Below are 13,704 nucleotides of genomic sequence, written 5' to 3' on the forward strand. Positions count from 1 at the left end.
TTGTGAGACTTTTAAGCCTTGTATACTCAGTATAGTTAGTGCAGAAAATTGCTCTTTGAAGGGAACAGCCCTACATTTGCAAAGGACTGAGCTGGGTTAGGTGTCCTTTGCCAGGTCTGCTTTCCAGCTGCTTTAAGACAGATGGAATGTGAGGCACCAGAGTGTCAGCTTTGTTCTGAAGGACTCCGTTTGCAGACTTTGGGGTTGTCCACACTTGGGAAGAAAACTTGTGTAGTGCTGCCTCTGATGAGCAGTTCTCCCTCTAGGTCTGTGTGAACAGTAGTATAGAATTTAGTTAAATAAAAAACTGCCACTATAAAAACATTAAAGCCATCCAGCTTCTAAAAAATTTATTGTAATCGTTACAAATAACACCTAATTAGTTCTATAAATAAAAATGAACTGGCTTATCAAAGTCCAGCATCTAGTCTTTTCATTCTCACAGATGCTATGCTGACCAGTATGTAACTTTCTACTTTTAAAACTTATTTATGGAGTTGTGAAATTAATTTTACAAAATCAAAACACAGGGAAAACAGTATCTTCCTAGGAAGCAGTGTAACAAGGAATGCTTATAGTAGATGGTTTTTAAATAGGTATCACTTTGGGTTCCTTTCTTTTTTTAATTAGTTTTCTACTGACAATTACTAACGAGTTGGTTAAAACAAAGTAAGATTTCAGAGCAGTTTCAATAACGTTTGCCATTCCAAAAGACAAATTGCAGGGTGTTCTGGGTTCTTTCTGTAGGTACTAACCCAGCACATTATCCTTGCAGATAATTCTCTACTTTGGCATCTGAACACAGAGAGTCTGGGGCTCAGTGTTCCACTGTTCTGAGCAGAGATAAAAAAAGGAGTTTCTCAGTAACTTGTTTAGAGATAGTTTTTAAGGAGAAGTGATCTTTTCATTTAGGTGAGAGGGCAGTTTAATAACTGTGTAGAAATTAATCAGAAGGGTTTTCTGTTCAACAGTAGCTGGTAAGTCTGCATTGCTACTGGCTGAATCCCTTTTAGGCAAGCCTCTAACTTTTTCTCTCTCTATAATTATCACAAGAGGTGATAGCAGTAAATACAGTGACAAATTATGCTACCTAAGAAATGCAGAGTAGCTCTGTATTTATACTGTGAAATCGATCCCCTTTTGTTTTGTTTTGTTGGGTTTTTTTAATTCATGTCTTTAGCATTACATGCAAGGTAAATCTCATTAGCTTGTGAAACTGTTGCAGATGACAAAATAAAGTGTAAAACTAGCAATTGTACATCCAGGTGAAAATGAAAGAATATTCAGTTTGATCACTAAGTTCACACTAAAAGTATCTCTGGTAGGGCAGAGGCAGTGATCAGATATTGCTTTTGGATTTAGTCAGTGCTGTCCCTGTAGTACAGATTGCAGATTCCTTGTTTTGTTTGTTCCCCTAAAATGCGAACCTCTAAGTAACAAGGTTCACAGATTTCAAAATGAAAATTTCAGCTCTCTTTAATACATTGTAGGTGAAGTAATAAAAATAGATTTTGTTCTCTTGGGGTTTATATCTTCAAGGCTCTGTTACCCCTAAGAGATGTTTGCTCCTGAACAAAATAGTTTTCAGTAGGATCCTCAGGGTACTTAATGCTTCCAGAGCTAAGTTTTTCCAGGTAGTTCTTAATACCAGCCAGACCTAGTTCCTTCTGGCTCCTATTTATTAGGCTCTTGCATTTTAAAGCTGTGCCTGGCAGAGCAGGAGGCAGGAGCTCTGTGCAGTTGGGAGTAAAACAAGTAAAACTTGTGAACCCAAGTGTTAAAACTTCACCCAGGTTCTTTATTAATCCTGCACAACACCAAAACTTTGCAAAGAAGCTGGGTATGTGCATATAAAAGAATCATTCGATGTTAATCCTTAAACATGGTTTCCACTAACCCAAATCCTGTTTGCCTTGACTTCGGAAAGGACAAGTCAGGATTTGTGGCATAAGGAAGTTTTCTGCATTTTGAAATATTAGTGTATTTAGCATTTCTCTTTTTATGTTACCTGGTTTATAAAAGAATTTTGCAAGAGAAGGTTTATATGAAATTACTCATATCTCTAGCTTATTCTCCTAAGATTCTGCAAAAGACTTTTCAATGTATTTGGATGACAGTATATGAGAATATACTATGTCATTTTTTTTAACAAATAGCAGAAAATTAATTTTCTGATTGCAGTTATATTAGACATAGAAAAAGCAAAATATTTTACTTTTGATATCCTCCTTTCAGATGCACAAAGTAAATTGCAATTTAATTTTTTTTTTCCAAAGCGCTTTTTACATATTTTGCAGTAGTGCCCTTTAATAGCTATATCAATATATTGTTTTATTTTTATTAGACTTCATAAATATATTGACATATCTGTAACACTAAACATGAAGCTTCCAATGCAAGAGTTTGTACATAGTCCATATCCAAATGTCACCATTATTTCATTTAAAAGATCCCAGCATGTCTACCTCATGATCCTTATGAACTCTATAGTACTGAAATACGTCCACACTTTTTCTTGCTACATTCATTAAAATTAAGCACCCTTCCCCTACCCCATCTGTAAACATCAAGTCAATTGGCAGCTAGCACATTTCCCAGTCAGCAAGCAGTATTGTGAATTTTATCTTCTCTTGCAGAAATCAATTCGTCTTCGTTGCAGCAGATGAAATTTCTTGTAACACCTCTGCAGGTAACAATCATTGATACTTCTTGATGCATCCATCCAGGTCTCAATATCCTTTTTCACATGCTGCATTGAATCGTAAGACAAGGCATAGGAAAGTCCAGAGTTATAAATCTTGGGGATAGTTTGATTAATTTGTAGCTTCAGCCTATAGGTTCTGCCCTAGAAAAGCCGTCAGGTTATTGTGCTGACTTTGGTGTTTTGTGTCCAGTTTAAATATCATATGGCCTAGTACTTAAGGATGTGTTAAACCTTCTGATAAAAACTTACTGGGCAGTGCAATCAAGACTGTGACTTTCGAAAAGCCAAACCAAACAGAACTGATGAAAAGAGTAAAGGCTTGGATGTTTGTAGGACATTGTAAGTGCTCTAGATTTAACAATTTTCTTTTCAACTCTTTGGGGGCAAATGATGCCCACAAGGGTACAGCAGACCCTAAAGCACTCACAAAGTCTATCCTATGGATAAGATAGTGGGAGAGAGGGTCTGTGCCTTCAGAGGATCGCTCTCTAGTAAGTAAAAAGTCTTGATATACTATCATGTTGTAAGCCTTGGGTACAGAAGAATGAATAATGTCTTTAAAGGGTAATGGTATTTTGTAAATATGTTGAATATATCAAGGGATTTTCTCTCTTTTAAGCAATAGAGTTTGAACAAGTTTAGTCTTAATTCAGGTAAGGATGGTATTATATTGCTATACATAAGAAATCAAAAGGCAATATAAATAGTAATAGTGATGGGACTTATTCTGCCAATAATGTTATGCAAAAAATTGAGTTCATAGAAGTTGTTCATATTGAAGGATGAAAGGGTATATAGTGTGAAACAAAATGTTGGTGTTAAGAAGTGTTTATTTATAGATTTTTTATATTAGCAGAAATAAGTGAAAGGTGATGAGATTTCTGTTTATGCCATAATGTTCTACATAGCAACAAATAAAGAGCATTTATGTATGAAAAAGCAAATCATAGCTAAACCCAAAATATGCTAAAATTGTAGTAATGTCTATGCTAGCTACAGCAACTTTGGTGGTAATCTGAAAAGTTCTTCTGTAATAAAAACCTGATTTAACATGTGTTTTTCCAAGTCCTATATCATGAATAAAATACATTTTGAGAAGTCAATACCTGTCACATTCTTGACATCACTAGACTTGGATTTTGGCTTCCATTATTTCCCTTGAGCTTCCTGCTCAGCTCTTCATTGGAGTGAGCTCTAGTAGGAAGGCTATTAATTTGTAAATCTAAGCCTTGCTAAATCAGAATAAATATAATTATTTTAGCAATTTTTATGCTTGGAATTCTTGAGTAAGATGTGGGGTCTGGGGGGCCTGTTTTGCAGAGTGAACCCTTCTAAGCAATAATTTTTGCTCTAATAAAGACATTTTTTCTCCTCAATTCAGGCACAATTTAAGTGCCCAAGACTGCATTATACACATTCTGTACTGGAATTCCAGTAAAAAATATGACACTCTTATTTATCAATACATTCAGTGAAATTCACACAAAAGGAAATAGATCTCTGTGTATATTTATTAAAACTTTTCAGTTTACCAGCTGATTACCTCTGTTGAATTGATTCAACAATAAGGGATTTTTGCTAGGTATGTTTTTGACCATGTGATAAACACATCCATCATAGGTGGCTGTAGGTGCCTTTTTTTGCTATAAGATATGAAGTGGAAAGCTAATGAAAGCCTGTGTCTGCTGTTTCTAATATACTAAAGTTTTAGTAATAGAATTTGAAGGACTTTTGGCTTTATAAAAAAATAACTCTCTGGCCCGTATTCCTGGGATTCAAGTTGCCAAAGTTGAATTTGGTCTTTTGAATCTGTAAGTTGACTCGCAACTAATTTATTACCTGATGTTTTCTGTTTTAATACGTGGAGCATATATAGAGTTACATAAACCTTTAGAACCAAAGTTAACCTTCCTGTGGTTTCTCAGATGCATGCAAAACAGCTGCAGTATGATTTTATAGTGCTTTTTTTAGTGCTCCTAAACTCAATTGCAGTAATTTGACTGTGTTTGTAGAATTGATATAAAGTGAAGATACTGATAATATGCTCAATGTTTGAAATGTGAGTATATGTATGTTTGTATTGTTTCCTTGTAAAGAATGTGTGTCTTTGTAGACTTCAAATAGTAATATAAGAAGTAAAGTTTTGGTTGGAACTTTGTCATCCAATGGAAATGGGAGGTCTTGGGTGATTCTGGTAATATTCACTCTTCTCTCCTTAATACTTTATCATTCCTGCCAGAGGATACTTAGCCCTCAGCCACACAATAATCTTATTTGATTTGGGAATAAAGTAATCTTGAGTAGATAAATGTGTTAATGAACAGACATCGTGTCCATATACACATTTCTATTTAAATATGTGTGTCTGTTCTTGAATGCACATTACCTAAGGAAAACCTCTTCAGGTGTCTGCCAGAGGGGTCCTTCCATGGGAAATTTAAAAGCATTTCACTCCTGATTGCATCCAGTGCATTCTGAGGCTAAAAATAATTACTCTTCAGAAGAGAAGTTCTGCACTTCTGGGATAGATCTTCTCTGGCAGGAATGATTAAAGGGTTTGCAAACAGATCTGAGCTAGAACAGAGGCAGGGAAACTATCAGAAACCTCCTAGCAGTCTGATGATGGAATTTTAACAAGGATCTCTGAAGACCTTCCTCTAGCAAATCTCTGGCAATAGTTACATTAGGGGAGAATTAATCCTGAGGTTCTTGGCTGATGGGGGGCAATGGGCATCTTGCCCTGTCAGGTCTGGATAAATCAGAATGAGACCCAGAATAAACCCTTGGTTTATTTACGTGTTGGTTGCAGAACATTGTTCATTTTGCATCTTTAGCATTTTTAGTGGATTTTTCAAATCAGTACTCAATCTATTTTTTTTTTCTTTTAGGTTTTATAAGATCAAAATTCATAGTTTGTAAAGAAACTATATTTTTAGTGTCTCTTCCAAGTGCATTCTAGGAGGTACCTGCATATTACACTTTATGTTTTTTGTGTAAAAATGAGACAGGATCATTATTCTAGATTTATATTACTCTCTCTCTCTTCTTCCAGTTTTTAACTGTTATCCAACCTCCATGTACAAACAAAATAATCCAGTGTGGATGCATGCTTCATATTATTTTTCTCCCTAGTGTATTTGCAATGGTTTTGGAATAACAGAGAGAGAGAGGCGAGTGTATATATAAACCTGAATTTACAATGAAGTATGGTGGAAGTGGATATAACATCTGTCCAATTGTGACTGTATTTATTTACATTTCTGAGCAGAATCAGCCCCAGGAGGAGGGATTGTGTGTTTGTGTGTGCACGCAAAGGAAATGCTTTATAAAGCTTTGAAAGTTGACAGTCTTAGATTAAGTTATTGACCTCCACTTGGAGAAAGATACAGTCTCCAAAATAGATTAAACATTCTGAAAGGTTTAATTTTATAACTCTAGGAAAGATGTTGCATACAAGCAGGCAGCTTAAAGAAACAAACACTGGAGTTTGTACTGTTGAAATATTTGAAGGGAAAGAATCATGGCCATTTTTAACAAATGCAATTGCTCCAATCATTGCAATTTTCCTCTATACCATCATTAACCTGTCAGCACTAACACTGCCACAAATGTAATTTATTAAACAGTAGCAAATATAGAGATACTTATTTAAAAGTGAATCAGTATTGGATGAAGTGCTTAAAATGGTTACGGTGCCTGTTGTGGCAAACCTACCTCTTCTGTGTTATATGAATAATTTTAGCCGGTCAAAATTTTGCAATACATACTTGTATACATCTCATTGACCTATTCGTGTGTCTGGTAGGAGATACTGATCACATCAAACTCTTGCAAAAGAATTTTGAGCGAGTATAATCCAAACTGCTTTGGAAGAATGCAGCTTCAGAGGTATTTCCTTTCGCCTGTTAGAATTACTGTGTGAAGACGTATGCTCAGTTGTGAGAGGTTCTTCCCTTTTAGTGTTGCTGCCAATGGGTTTGACTTCATTTCGTGAAGCAATTTGACTGGGAAAATAACCATTTTCTATGAGATGCTTTTATTATTATGTTCTGCTCTTCCGCTAATCAAATAAAAAATGAAGATGAAGGAGCATCTGTAAGGTCTTTGTGCCAGTATTTATTTAAGGCTGTACTGCTGTTCCCTGTGAAAAATGGCAGACACTGAAGTTTTTGCTCTGGAAAGACTAGGAAATGTTGCACTAATGCACAGAATTAAACTTCTTCTATAAATTCAAGTGTCCTTTATGTTGGCAGTTTAAACTTGCGTTTACTGCTGCTGTAAATAGTTGCTTATATGGAATTCCATTTGTTACAGCTTTTACTGCTCTCGGTAGTTGTGTGGTAAAGATGTTCAGCTATCGGATCAGTTGATAAAAATCAGTAAACACTTTGATTATCCTCTGTTCTTCTTTCATGAAGTTTGATTAATTCCTTTTTCTCACCCAGTGAAAACACTGGCAGCCCTCGCTGGCGTCTTTGTCACTATCTCTGTGACAGCTCTGCCTTCCCCGTGCTCGCAGTTCTAGGTCAGTTCGCATGGCTAGTCAAATGTGACAACACGACAAGATTAAGTAAAGCTGAGGTTCTGTGATTTGTAAATGGAGGATTTGCAATGTGAAGCTCCTTTGATAACAGAAGTAGTGAAAAATCTGTGTTTGTCCTCAACAAGTGCGTTAGAAGCATGCGTGCATCTTCTGGGCTGGTTTTTTTTTTTAATGAAGCAACTGGATTTTTTTTTCTCTCTGATAGACTGGAAATAGTGCCCATGAACTGTGGTCCGTGTGTGTGCATGTTTGTATGCCTATATACAATAATTAAATGAGCAAGGATTCAGTTTTAGCATCTTGAGATTATCGTACTCCTTTTAAAACATTAAACAAAAAACACTCTGGTTGCATTCTGCACAACTTTACACACAAGCACAAAAGACTGCTTACAAATTTAATAAACAAAGTACTCAGTTTATTTATTATTGAACGCGATAAGAATTTCCTCAAGGTCTATTTCCCTAAAATATAACAGCAATAGTAACGGGAAAATGCTTTACAGATCAAAGAAATACTTGTTTTTTATTGGAATAGAGCTGGTTTTAGTTGATGGCAAGCCACAGTTTCCCCAGTGGCTTTTTTTAAAGAACTTTATATGAATTCTCAGTTCTTTGGATAGAGGGTACACAGAAAGATAGTGGTGGTAGCATAGAATGACTATGGTAGATTTTTGACAAGGCATCAGCTGAAATTCCCACATTTGTGTAAATCCAGACAGCAAGACTGAAACTTGAGTGAAAGCTTTTAAGCTGAGATCTGTCCCTGAGGTTGCTCCATAGCAGTTATTCAGCATCAGCTCAGGGCAAAGTCACCTGTGCTGCTGTTTGTTACACTTCTATGTTTCTGCAAAGTAACCAATATCAATCATGTTTGGTTCAATGCTTAAAACGGTGGTAGCTCAGCTTTGGCTGGCTGTAAACATCTCACAAATTTCAGAAAAATCTTAGGTTGACAAACAGAAGTAAAAATGAAAACCACATCTGAGCACCAGTAACCGAAATTTCTGCAAAACATACCTGTCAATTAACAAGAAAATTAACTGGCCAAATTGAGCTATGACATAAATAAGTAAACAGTCAAGAATTGGAAATTCATCTCTACATACAGAAAATTCTACATAGGCTTCTCAAGTTTCTCCTTGCTCCAACCTGCCGGAAAAAGTAAACACTGCTTTTGATATTTCAGCAATGACATATTTATGAAGATCCTTTCACGGAAACCTTTCATTATCGCCCTCTCCCTGAAAGACCCTGGTCAAGTTTCTTATCTCTGGGAAAACCTAGGAATGGTAGTGCTGTACTGACAGGAAATCCCTTCTGGCTCTCCAAGCATCCAGGAGTTCACCTTGAAGTTTCCCTGTTTCCTTGTGCTGCCTGTCTCTTCCCAATTCTGTAGCACATTCTGGGTCATGAAGGAGGAAGATGACATGCAATAACACATATTATGGTCCTCTCTTGTGCAGTGACCTTAGTGTTTGATAATGGGCATTTAAAACTGTTCACAAAGAAATTTAACATTCTTAACCTTTCCAATCAAGCAAAATGACCAGAAACCATTTTTATCAACAGATTTCAATTTCCTTGGTCTCATGTTAAAACTTCAGAGACATCTTTCTCCGTGGCCTTCTGAGGTTTGGAGAGAGACTCATTGGTCATTCAGGTGACTGAAATGCCTGAAGTTGCTTGGTGTTAATGTCTAAAATGAAGTTAATTGCTTGGTTGCAGGTGCTTTGAACACCGTAAGCAGACACCATCCTACTGCAGTGAGGTGAATTTTAAGTTAAAGGGCCACCACTGCTGCACAGGTTTGACCCACTAAGCCTGAAATACTGCTCAGCAGTGTGGTGTGTCACTGGGGTGGACAGGAAGGAGCTCTGCTGTTGATGTCATCACAGTTTTGTGACCCAGAGAAACAGCACCGTGTTAGGTACTGGAATCATTTATCTGGACAAGGCCAGATGACCCTTGCTTTCCTTATATTCCTTCCACTTCTTTACTAAAATCTTCACACTTTTGTCTAAAATTTCGCTTAGGTCTTCCTGTACCAGAGGGGAGCTGTGGATTGCCCCTCCTGTGCCACTGCCAATGGCAAGAGGCACATCCTGCAGCGATGCCCATTCCCTGGGTGAGCAGGCAGGAGCACCCAAACACTCTGCACTGACCTCTCCAACTTCACCACAACCCACTCCTTCACTTGCCTCTCTGTGACATTCAGTAGTAATTGTCAGCACAACAATTTTGGTAATTTAAGGTTATTCTGGTTAAAGATTCAACACATATAGGTCTGAAGAAGAAACTATTTTTTCACTTGATTGTTCACTTATAATCAAAGCTGGTAAAGAATGGATAATATTTTGGAAAGCTTAGAAATATGAGCTTTTCAGTGGTACACACACTTTGCTTGTAATATGCAAGTAATGGGGGATGAGATCTCAGCTAGATTTAGCTGAGGTAGTGACCAGTTCTTAACTTCACTCTTCATAGTTCTTAAGCACATTCATAATTTTCTTTATTTCCTCCAGTGATGTGTAGATGTGAAAAAAGTGTTAACTTGGGTTTTATTTGTGTGGTGAAATTTTCCTTACTGATGCTGTTATCAAACCCTACAATATGTATGTTATTAAGAAGCTTTTAAATGTGTCCAGTATTAGATCTCCACTGTCTGTGCTACATCTGTATGGAAATACAGCCATAGTACTAAAGAACTTAAAATCTTGTAATTGTAATTGCAATTAGAGAGACTTTAACAGTACCTACTGCTGAAGACTTATATATTCCATTTAAAAAGCCCTACTAAAATAAATCTCACAATTTCCCATTTTTAATTCTTTTTTTTTTTTTCATTTGTTCCATGGACAACAAATTGTCCCTTATGTAGTATTTTAGCATTTTTAAACCCTCTGCTGAAGATGATTGACAAGATTGAGGAGTAGCATAAGTAAAGAACATAGATGATGGATAGTTTACAGTTGTATTTACAGATGTTAGCATGGCTACACTTTTTTTTCTCAGTTATTTCCCAGTAAGTTGTTAGTCCAGCTATTTAAGAACCACTGTCAGTATGGTAACAAAATGCTAGCAAAACATTTTTTTTTCCAATTATGTCCTGAATACATGTCCCAGATACTGGAAATTAGGGGAACATAGCTTGTGCTAATTAATGATGCATCAAAATCATTCATCAGATGTGTTCTTAGACAAGGATTTGTGAATGCACGTATTGGTTTCGATACACTGATTTAACATCCTGTAAAATACACAGACAATCCCATTGACTACTAATTTATTCAAAATACTTGTCCTAAATTTTAGTAAATTGTTTACCTAGAATGATTATTTCCAGTGTAAATGGTCACAAAGTGTTTAAATGCCACTAATTTTAACGAGGAGTAAGCACGCTGGCAATAATAGTGAATAAATGCACCAGTGTCTGTGTGACTGAAGCAGCTTACTGATTTGCAGTGTGACAATATAGTTTAAATCCTTCTTACTATTTTCAGCATGGAAATCAGAATCTATTCTGCTAACCTTCTGAGCTTCTAAATTTGGTGTCATGCAAGGGCGTGTTTAAAAATTAGCATTTAAAAAGAAACCCACTTGCTTTAAGTTTAAGCTGACACTGTTCCTTTCCTCTGTGGAAATGAAATTTATTAATCATAATAAAACCATCATATTCTGAAGGTAGAGGTCACCCTGAGGAGGAAAAAAAAAAAGTCTATTCATCACAGAGGAATTTCAATGCATTTTTTTTTCCCAGATAATACCTGAGCATGTGTTCTTTCCCCTTTGGAAATATATTCTTCCATGTTTGTGCTTACATATGTCAAGTGTATTTAGGAAGGTGCAAAAATGAGAACTTTGTGATTTAATTTCACATACTTTTTTTTTTCTTTTACAGAAGATTTGGAAGAATGCTTTTTATGTTTTATTTTGTGTTTACATTGCCCACATTTGTTTAAGTGGAATTTCAATATCCTGTAAAAGAAAAAGAAGAAGTGTTTCTTATTTTAACAAGAATATATGCATTACTAATTCTGAAATATCATTTCCATGTTAATATCACAGTACAAGCTTTAGCATTATCATAATATAAATGTAAAACATTCTTTTTAAGGAGCAAGGATTGACTTTGCTCACAGTTCTCACGTTAGGATTACTTCACAGCTTTTTTGTTTTAAGGAAGAAACATGGTTTATATAGTAGGATGAAAAAAGCAAAGTAAAACACTGACAATAAGTGATTACTACTTTGGCAAAAGAATAATAAAATGCACTCAGAAGTCAACACTGGGTTGAAACGGTCATATTTTCATCTTTTTTAAATTGCTTAATGTGTGTGTTTATCCATATTTTCCCCTTAGTTGTCAAGATTTCTGTCAAATCATGATACAATATTAGCAACGTGTTTTATTACATAAGTGTTGTAAATTCGCCAGTTACTTCAGCAGTTGACTTAAATATAATAATAATTTAATAATGCCCAAACAATATGTATTCAGGCTTGTTCCTTCCTTACAAGTGGCTCTTGCATTTAGGCTACTTAATCCCCTGTCATGGGTGACCCAGGAGACTGTTTTGTGAGGCACTGGGAGATAGTCAAGGATCCTGCAGGAAGGGGGTGTAGGATGGACACAAAATGCAGCCCTTAATCTTGGCCAAAATTAATGTAATTGCTACAAACCTAAATTTACAACCCTTGCTCAGTATTGCAGCAAACAGATAGAAAAAAGAATAAAAAGAAATATACTGAGTCCCATTGCTTTAAAAATAATAGTCATAGCATTAAAGCTGTATAATAGTCCAGGCAGTTCCTCCTCTGTGTTACTTGGGCCATGAGGGAAATTTTATAATGCTGAGAACGTGTCTAGCTTTGAATTAATTGTTTTCCCTTTCTAGATGTCTTCTTACTGTTTGAATGAGATTTGGCTGAAAAGAATTCAAATTTTATACTGATGTTTAAAATGGAACCCCAGACTTTAAAAATAGGCATACAGAGGTAATGTCTTCTTTACTTCAGTGTAGATGGACAAGACCTAAGAGATTCTCTTATGGCTACTATCAAATCTCTAAATTATATTTGCATCCTAATGTGAAGGGGTTACCAAAGCTGAGGTTTATGGAAGTTCTTCCTACTACAGAGGCTCCAGAGGGTGGGATCAGTGTCAACCCTGCTCAAAGAACTCTCAATCTCCCTTTCCAGCTCAAAGAATCCCAAAGTCATTTACCCAACACAGACTGTTGCGATCGATTTTCCTTCTGGTTTTTTTTTCAGTGGGAACTGCCTGTTTTCTTTGTTGTTAACTGCCTTGCATAGTTTCCAAAAATAGGTATTCATGCATATCAAACATTTAAATAGAATTGATATAGAAAGAGGAATTAATATGTTTTATATAAGTCTTTTAGACCTATTTTCCTGAGTTTGAGACCAGGTCTTAAGGAAAGTGATTGCCTAACACAGTGTTGGCCCTGGATATCCACATATACCTTTGGTAGCAACGAGGACTTCTCTGCCCAAATCTAAAGTAAACGTAGGTGTGGAGTAAGATATAGAGCCCACATTCCTGAACTTGTGGTACTTCAATAGCTTAACTCATTTTTAATGTCTTATCACTTCACAGAAATTTGGATTTACTAAGTAAACAGGACAGTACACCTGAAGGCATTCAGCTACAATGGTTTTACTTCGTACTGAAACACCCAGATTTTAGAGTACTTTATAAAAACATAGATAAACTTTACATTTGCTCAAAATGCTGGACTCTGTTGATGGGAAAAAACGGTTAATTCACAATACTGAGTATTAACAACGTGCACTTGAAAGTTTGAACTTCCTGAATTTTTTTCTACTTTTTATTTTTTTCCATCAAAGTGTGTGGTTATATATACTTGGAAAGGGAAAAGCATGTGAATTCTGCAAATCTGTGACCCTGGGCTTGTTCAGAGAGTCAGGGATGGGAATGTAAAGTCTCTCTCTTTTCCGTGCTGAACCCTTTTGCCTTCAGCCAGCACAGTTGTCCCAGCAGGTTATTTGCTGGGATTTCCATACGAAATGAATCCCTCCTAATCTTGCAAATTTTGGCTCAGCGAGATGGAGAATTAAAGACTACCTTGTCTGTGATAATTTCTGCTCCTTCCTTGAAGATGTCACTGAGTGGGTGGGAATATCTAGTTCAGATAATTTGGACCTTTTCTCTACCTCACAGCCAGGACCCACAGTTGTGGGTGGTGGAGAATTGCATATGCCATGGGAACATTCCTTTCTCAGCTTTCCCTCAGCTGATTAGCTAGAAATCCACTAATCAGATTCCACTTGTGGAGGAGCAAATACGTGATAAAATAAGACAACTGGCCTCTTTTCAAAAAAAGTAAGTTCATATATGTATCTGAAAAATAAGGTAGTTACCCAGAATGAGACCAGTCTGTGGTTAATGTTCACATAAGGCTAAAAAATAATGA

The 13,704-nt window shown here is 36.2% G+C and overlaps 1 protein-coding gene across 35 annotated transcripts in view; it reads left to right on the forward strand.

The window, feature by feature from the left end:
• RBFOX1 (RNA binding protein, fox-1 homolog 1) overlaps nucleotides 1-13,704 on the forward strand; it is a 1,165,955-nt gene that overhangs the window by 1,147,443 nt on the left and 4,808 nt on the right. For 7 of the 35 annotated variants that reach the window (XM_017808961.1, XM_017808952.1, XM_017808955.1 and 4 more), the window contains one exon: nucleotides 2,637-2,689. The exons of the other annotated variants lie outside the window; for them this stretch is intronic. In XM_017808961.1, the coding sequence (XP_017664450.1) occupies nucleotides 2,637-2,689 (53 nt within the window). The remainder of the gene's footprint in view (nucleotides 1-2,636; nucleotides 2,690-13,704) is intronic. 35 annotated transcript variants of the gene reach the window in all.

The sequence above is a fragment of the Lepidothrix coronata genome, unplaced genomic scaffold (assembly GCF_001604755.1).
Source record: "Lepidothrix coronata isolate B3197 unplaced genomic scaffold, Lepidothrix_coronata-1.0 Scaffold24, whole genome shotgun sequence".
Taxonomy (NCBI): Eukaryota; Metazoa; Chordata; class Aves; order Passeriformes; family Pipridae; genus Lepidothrix; species Lepidothrix coronata.